General features: G+C 41.3%; 1 protein-coding gene across 1 annotated transcript in view; it reads right to left on the bottom strand.

Moving 5' to 3' along the window:
* Positions 1–1,572: 1,572 nt before the first annotated feature.
* Positions 1,573–8,522, bottom strand: part of trim35-14 (tripartite motif containing 35-14) — an 8,609-nt gene continuing 1,659 nt past the window's right edge. The window contains exons 3-6 of the mRNA XM_051691528.1: positions 5,862–6,092; positions 5,685–5,707; positions 5,484–5,602; positions 1,573–2,333 (exon numbers count right to left, since the gene is read on the bottom strand). Of these exons, the coding sequence (XP_051547488.1) occupies positions 1,810–2,333; positions 5,484–5,602; positions 5,685–5,707; positions 5,862–6,092 (897 nt within the window). The 3' untranslated portion in view covers positions 1,573–1,809. The remainder of the gene's footprint in view (positions 2,334–5,483; positions 5,603–5,684; positions 5,708–5,861; positions 6,093–8,522) is intronic.

Consider the following 8,522-nt stretch of genomic DNA (forward strand, 5'->3'; position numbering starts at 1 on the left):
ATTCAAGCACATGTTCCTTTTTAGCTGTTGTTTCTATTGATGTGGTTGTGTGTGTTGATATTCATGATGTTGAGTGTACTGAAGTATGTACAAAAGAAGAACGTTTATTTCTTCATTTTAAACTAATAACCAGTTTGCACAAGTTATATTTCATGATGAACTACAATAAGAATACATTACTGTGGATCCTGACAGAGTGACACACGGCGCTGGAAATACAATAAAATATTTGTCAGTGAAAATCCTGCTTCGTTTTTATGTTGACAAAGTCAGTGTTATTGTACGTACTTAAAGGTACTGTAAAATGCTACTACTAAACTATTTAACCCTCGTGCGTCAATTTAAAAAAGTTACTCAGAGGTCCTTCGAGGACAAAAATGTCCACGTCAAAAAACTGGCATAATAATATTATAATACATTAATATTATTTTCCACTTTCAATTAGTTAATTTTTTTAACCAACATCAGTCCTGATCATAAATATATTTATATTCTCCACCAGATGGCGCCATTTTTCTCATGTTTAGCCTATGGAGCAAATACAAGCTTTTCCCCTATTCTCTGTTTGCTGTATTATAGAGCACTGCAGGACAATTGAATAAATGATGCAGCTAAAATTGTGTGTGTGTGTGTTGGTATGGATGTCAGAGTGTGTTTTGTATGTGTGTATTGAGAAATTGTGTGTGTGTGTGTGTAAAAAACAACAACAGTGGCATTATGTAAACAAACTGGCATTTAAAGGGTTAAAATCCTGAAAATTAATGAATATTTGGTAGTTATGATCAGGACTGATGTTGGTTAAAAAATCCAACTCATTGAAAGTGGAAAATAATATTAATATATATTATTGTGGCAGTGTTTTGCCGTGGACATTTTTGTCCTCGAAGGACCTCTGAGTAACTTTTTTAAATTGACGCACATGGGATAAATAAGCAGATTTTTGGTAGTTCCTACTCAAAAGTTATTAGAGTTAGTTACTACTTACTACCTCTGGAACTTGGCAGTGCAATCCTGCAGATATTGGGCCCTATTTTAAGAGCGTTAGCGCTAAGCGCAGCACTATGTGGTAAGTCACACATGCAAAGAAAATAGCAAATTGCACTTTGCGCCACTTCATTAACATACACCCACATATAGCGCAAACACTCCCACCCATGGCCACTTACGCTGGACGACAATCGCACTCAGAATTCGCGCTCTCATGAAAATTGTGCATGGTTGTTGCGTATCGCTCTATGCTTTGCACGCTCATGAAAATAGAGCCCATTGTTGCACTTTTAAATAACAAATTGCATATGTTCCTCAATTGTAAGTTGCTAGGGTTAAAAGCATCTGCTAAATTACTAATTGTAAATGAAAATGTAGTTACCAGCAGCGTATATATGTGCATGTTAATGTGCTCATCCGTGGAGCACTAAAGCAAATGTTAGACAGTTTGTTAGTCTCCGTCACAATTCACTTTCATTGCATCTTTTACCATATGATAAAGTGAATGGTGACTGAGGCTGTCAATCCTGAAAGCATGTAGTTGAACTCAGTTTAACTGGAAAAAAGTACAACATCATGGAGCACTCATATTTGTCCATATTTATTTATGCAGAAACATCTTATAATGAGAAGTATTATTTTACTATCTGACAGAGCAAGACATATGTTTTCCCCACAAATAGAGATCCCAGATCCCACATAATCCAAGACTTATCCAGAACCAGGCGGAAAGGTTGGCCGTTCAACTAAATGTAATTTAGAACTGATGAAGACATTTAGACAAATAGCAAAAGTCACAAAAATGGTCAGGTTAGCTTCGGTTTAGTGGTGGCATTTATTGGCCGGATAAAGATTCAATGGTGTGACCCCATCTCCAGTACAGAAGTATGGGAAGACCTTCTCAGGAAATCCGCCGGTGAAAGTGCACAGATTTCTGCTCCTGAAGGGGTCGATGAATCTCAGCTCCCCTCTGTCGAAATCCAGCTGCACTCTGATGACCCACGGCCTCTCGTCGTCATCAATATCTTTGCCAGGTTTGCAACATTTCCTGTACAAGCCATCCACGTACCGGAAACACCAAAAACGACACTTGGGATCCATTTTGTAAAGTTTTTTCCGGTTGACCGTTTCCCCCACCACGCCGAGCGTCCAGTGTTCGTTGTCTCCCACCTCAACGTCCCAGCAGTGCAGACCTGAGCTGAATCCCTGCGAGGCAAGGACGCCCACATACAACCTCTGTGGATTATCAGACACTTGCAACTTCATTTCCACATACTGCACACTGCTGCAGTCCTCAGACACCTGCAGTTTATTCGAGGCCGTGTTCGGGTCCAGAGTCACAGGAGCTGGAAACACAGATGACAAGATGACAGGTGAAAGAGCATTGTTTCAATACCAGTGTACCACTTACCAGGGGTGGTGCCAGGATTTTTTCACAGGGGGTGGCGAGAGTGTTATATTGTCTGACGGGGGGTGGGGGAGGGTGCGAGTGGCGTGTTGTCTGACCTGGGGGGGCACATGGGGGGGTAACCTTGTTACGACTTTTCTCTAGAGAGTCATGTTTGATCGTCTTCTCGGCGCTCTGCTAAGGCCCGCGAGGAGCCCCGGCGGGGCCGATCCGAGGACCTCATTAAACCATCCAATTGGTAGTAGCGACGGGCGGTGTGTACAAAGGACAAGGACTTAATCAACGCGAGCTTATGACCTGTGCTTACTGGGAATTCCTCGTTGATGGGAAATAGTTGCAATCCCCAGTCCCGATCACGAGTGGGGTTCAGCGGGGCCTCTCGGCGCAGGGTAGACACATGCTGATCCACCCACTGTGGCGCGCGTGCAGCCCCGGACATCTAAGGGCATCACAGACCTGTTATTGCTCCATCTCGCGTAGCTGAACGGCACTTGTCCCTCTAAGAAGTTGGACATCCAACGCACGGGGACGCATAACTATTTAGCATGCCGGAGTCTCGTCCGTTATCGGAATTAACCAGACAAATTGCTCCACCAACTAGGAACGGCCATGCACCACCACCACCAGGCCCCCCCTCTAGAACCGCCACTGCCACTTACAATGCCGCAGTACACAGAAAACCTTGAGTAACTAGCTAAAAGTATCAACACAATGAACTCAATGAAGTGAGTAAACAAACACACTCATCTGAACTCTCTCCGAATCATTGAAGTGAATCGGTTCTTTTGGACAGTTCATGTAAATGAACCGGTTACAATAAACGATTCACTTATATTTAGTCTTGGGAACTCCGAATCATTTTAGTGAGTCAGTTTGTTCGGCTGGTTCATGTAAATGAACTAGTTCACATAAATGAATCACTTGAGCCTCGTGCAGCTTTAAAGGGACCTATTTACTATAGTATTATTGTAGTAACCACCATGATTTTATTTGCGCTGTAATGTCACAAAATGCTACATTTGTCACATATCTTTTTTTGTTTTTTTTGGATTTTTCCCCCAATGCCCAATTCCCAATGCGCTCTAAGTCCTCGTGGTTGCATAGTGATTTGCCTCAGTCTGGGTGGCGGAGGACAAATCCCAGTTGCCTCCGCGTCTGAGACAGTCAACCCGCACATCTTATCACGTGGCTTGTTGAGCGCGTTGCCACGGAGACATAGCGTGTGTGGAGGCTTCACACCATCCACCGCGGCATCCGTGCTCAATTCACCATGCGCCCCACCGAGAACAAACCACATTATAGTGACCACGAGGAGGTTACCCCATGTGACTCTACCCTCCCTAGCAACCGGGCCAATTTGGTTGCTTAGGAGACCTGGCTGGAGTCACTCAGCACGCCCTGGGATTCGAACTAGCGAACTCCAGGGGTGGTAGCCAGCGTATTTTACCACTGAGCTACCCAGGCCCCACTACATTTGTCACATTGTATTGCGAACGCAGCAATGGAGCTGAGTGAGTAAATAAACGCGCTCATCTGAACTCTCTCTGAATCATTTAAGTGAATCGGTTCTTTTGGACAGTTCACGTAAACGAACCAGTTACAATAACTCCACAGCAATGGAGCCGAGTAAACAAACGTGCTCATCTGAACTCTCTCCGAATCATTTAAGTGAATCGGTTCTTTTGGACAGTTCATGTAAATGAACCGGTTACAATAAACGATTCACTTATATTTAGTCTTGGGAACTCCGAATCATTTTAGTGAGTCAGTTTGTTCGGCTGGTTCATGTAAATGAACTAGTTCACATAAATGAATCACTTGAGCCTCGTGCAGCTTTAAAGGGACCTATTTACTATAGTATTATTGTAGTAACCACCATGATTTTATTTGCGCTGTATTGTAACAAAATGCTACATTTGTCACATTGTATTGCGAACGCAGAAATGGAGCCGAGTAAGTAAACAAACGCGCTCATCTGAACTCTCTCCGAATCATTTAAGTGAATCGGTTCTTTTGGACAGTTCATGTAAATGAACCGGTTACAATAAACGATTCACTTATTTTAGCATTTGGAACTCCGAATCATTTTAGCGAGTTGCTTCATTTGGATGGTTCATGTGAATGAACTAGTTCACATAAATGAATCACTTGAGCCTTGCGCAGCATTAAAGGGACCTATTTACTATAGTATTATTGTAGTAACCACCATGATTTTATTTGCGCTGTAATGTAACAAAACGCTACATTTGTCACATTGTACTGCGAACGCAGCAATGGAGCCGAGTAAGTAAACAAACGTGCTCATCTGAACTCTCTCCGAATCATTTAAATGAATCAGTTCTTTTGGACAGTTCATGTAAACGAACCGGTTACAATAAACAATTCACTTATTTTAGCATTGGGAACTCTGAATCATTTTAGTGAGTCAGTTCGTTCGGCTGGTTCATGTAAATGAACTACTTCACATAAATTATTCTCTTGAGCCTCGCGCAGCCTTAAAGGGAACTTGCCGTCTATTTTGAAATGAAATATTTAGTGTATAGCTGCTGTTTATCACTATACTGTATTTCAATTCTGTTATATCAAACACAGTTTTTCTAGCTTTATTTCAGTTCAAATGTACATTTAATTTAATGTTGTCTCATTGAAATCTCATTTATGAAACAGAGCTACGTGACAGGTTTGACATCACTGACGCCAAACACCATTCCTTCTCACACGTACCAAAACTGAACGCAAATGGGAGGGGAAGATGTTCACTGAATAACTATTTAAATTTCAGTGTGTTCCTCACACAAAGCCATCGTATGACTTCAGAAGACTTATGGAGCAGTCATATGGACTACTTTTATTGTACTTTTATGCTGTTTTTACATCATGGTCGCTATGAACTTTTGTTGTCTGGAAAAGAGCTGCGTACATTTTCTTCGAAATGTCTTCTTTTGCACTCCACTGAAAAGAAATAACAGCGTTCAGGTTTGGATTGACATGAGGGTGAGAGAATGTGGTTGAACTAGTCCTTTGGGCTCGTTGGTGAGGTATGCTCAGATTTTGTTCAAGGGGAAACTATGTAACCAAGTCGACTCACCCTGTTCCACAAGGTTCTGCATTCTGGCCCAGGTGGTGAAGAGCATTGTCTGAAAGGGTTGAGGTTGATGTGTCATCATGGTTTGTGAATGCATGTTTGGTACTACTGGGCACTGGAGTCTAAACGACAAGATATTTGGGGATAACAGAGTGAAATTGGATCAAAACTGAATCAAAATAGCAGATTGAAAAAAAAACTCACCTTTTTAAGGTTTCATTGTAATTCTGAAAAAGAAATGAAGTAATTAGTGTTCAGTCGTTCACGCCTGGGATCAGCAAACATCACAAACATTGCTTATCACACACATTAGCTGCAGATTACAGCGGTCTCTCTGACTTTGGACTCTGGAGTCATGCCTATCATGTGTTTGCTCTGCACCTGGAGAAATGTGATGTCTTCTGCCTCCATGTCCTGCCACACAGCTGCGATCTTCTCAGACAGATCTGATATCTGCGTGGACAGCTCCTCCATTCTGGTCTCAATTTTCTCAGCTTGAAGATCCAGTTCTTTCCGCAAGGATCTGATCCGTTTCTCCTCCTCCTCTCTCAGAAACTGATGGAGCTTCTCAAATTCCTTCTTGATCAGGTTTTCAGCAGTGCTGCTGTATTCCTGAAATAGTCGTGAACATCGCTATTTTTTTTGCTGTTTCTGTTTGGTTTTGTGTGGCTATCGCTGGGTTTTCTCACTGAAATAACACGGAGACACGACACGTGCGCCAAAAACAAGTCTGTCTGACACACGTATACAAAGACCAATTCAAAAACAGCTCCAAGAAACTTGCTCCATCATCAAATTTAAAGGAATATTTCGGGTTTAATACAAGTTGAGCTCAATCGACAGCATTTGTGGCATAATGTTGAGTACCACAAAAATGTATTTCGACTCGTCCCTCCTTTTCTTTAAATGTGTGTTCCAGTGAGACACTTACAATGGAAGTCAATGGGGTCAATAATCCGTAAACGTTAAAATACTCACTGTTTCAAAAGTATAGACACAAGACATAAACAATATGTGTGTTCACATAATTTTACTGTGATAAAATCGCTGCCAAACCTTTTTTGTGTAAAGCTATATCCAATATTACAACTTTGTTGCCATGACGACGTAAAACCGTAAACCCTAAAACAATCAATTGACTGTAAAAATGCCGATTTAAGCAACTAACAGCTCAAATAATACACAAGTTTTAACAGAAGAATTGATGTAAGTGCTTTTATAAAATTATAAGCGTCACATTTCTGCCTTTAAACCCTCCAAACCTTGGCCCCCATTGACTTCCATTGTATGTGCCTCACAATGGAAGTCAATGGGGCCAATCCGTAATCGTTACAATACTCACGGTTTTCAAAGTAAAGCGTAAAACGTAGGGGTGTAACGGTACATGTATTTGTCCCGAACCGTCACCGTTCGTGCATGCAGTCAGACGAAGAATACATCTGAGTCAGTCACGGGGCGATCCACTCCAATCCAGAAGGGGGCACGCGCGGTAATACAACGCTGATTGCTAACCGCCACAACAGGAAAAAGAGCAGAAGAAGAAGAGACCATCTATGCACCAACCCAAAACAAGAATGGCTTCTCCTAGTGCACAAGTTTTATTTTTCATTATTCTATTTATTTTGTACTTTTATAACACAAGAGATGCTTTTCAGTTTTGTAGCTGATTGTGACCAAATACCTTTTGTTTTTTTATCAACACTTCAAATAAATATGGCCTATGCAAGAGTGCATCCTGTTTACTGCTAGTGCTAAATACACTAAAGGAGGCTGTACTATACCAACTTCCTCAGGGGGGACTAAATGCCGCTAGGTGGAACAAACTGTAATTTGCACTACTGTCTGTTCAAAATAAATGAAAAGAAACCTAGCATTTGGGATTTGTTGCTTTTTCCTGTTGTACCGAACTCGTATTGAACCATGACCCCAAAACCGAGGTACGTACCGAACCGTGACTTCTGTGTACCGTTACACCCCTAGTAAACAGTATGTGTGTTAACATGATTTTAGTGTGATAAAATCATTTAATATCCAATATTGTAACTTCGTTGTCATGACAACGGAACCCTCTAATCCTGGTACTGGATATAACTTTACATTGATTACGTAAGCGATTTTATCACACAAAAATCACGTTAACACATATAATGTTTACATCTTGTGTCTATACTTTTGAAACGGTGTGTATTTTATGGTATATGCTCTGGCCCCATTGACTTCCATACTGTATCCGCTTTTAATTTAATAGTACTCTGCACATCTGCGTTAAATTACTAAATGGTATTGGAATATAAAAAGTTTGACATTTCAAATCAATGTGAAATATTTTAAACGTGATATGTATTTGATGTGTGCCTCTCTGCATCTTTTTACTAACAAATATTCTAATACACTGTATATTAAACAATTAAATATAATGATAAAAATGTATATAAAACAGATATAATATATAATAAAAACTCGCTGTTTATATGTATCCTATGTACAAATGTTCGAATAATGTGCAATAATAATGAGTGGTGAGCCTATATGTATATAGTAAGGGTAAGTACAGATAAATAGCATATTAAACTCAAGTGAATTGCATAAAATAAGTGAAATGCATATTAAACATGAGATTATATTCAGCAGAGTTGAAATGTTGCACTTTCACGTTTGATTAATAGACCTTTTTCACACTCCAGGTTTTGGAACGCGGAAGTAAACGTTTGCCCAATTCCCAATGCTGCTCTAAGTCCTCGTGGTGGCGTAGTGACTCGCCTCAATCCGGGTGGCGCGGGACGAATCTCAGTTGCCTCCGCGTCTGAGACCGTCAATCCGCGCATCTTATCACGTGGCTTGTTGAGCGCGTTACCACGGAGACGTAGCACGTGTGGAGGCGTCTCGCTCACCACGCGCCCCACCGAGAGCGAGATCCACATTATAGCGACCACGAGGAGGTTACCCCATGTGACTCTAACCTCCCTAGCAACCGGGCCAATTTGGTTGCTTAGGAGACCTGGCTGGAGTCACTCGGCACACCCTGGATTCAAACTCACGACT

Source organism: Myxocyprinus asiaticus, chromosome 47 (genome assembly GCF_019703515.2).
Source record: "Myxocyprinus asiaticus isolate MX2 ecotype Aquarium Trade chromosome 47, UBuf_Myxa_2, whole genome shotgun sequence".
NCBI lineage: Eukaryota > Metazoa > Chordata > Actinopteri > Cypriniformes > Catostomidae > Myxocyprinus > Myxocyprinus asiaticus.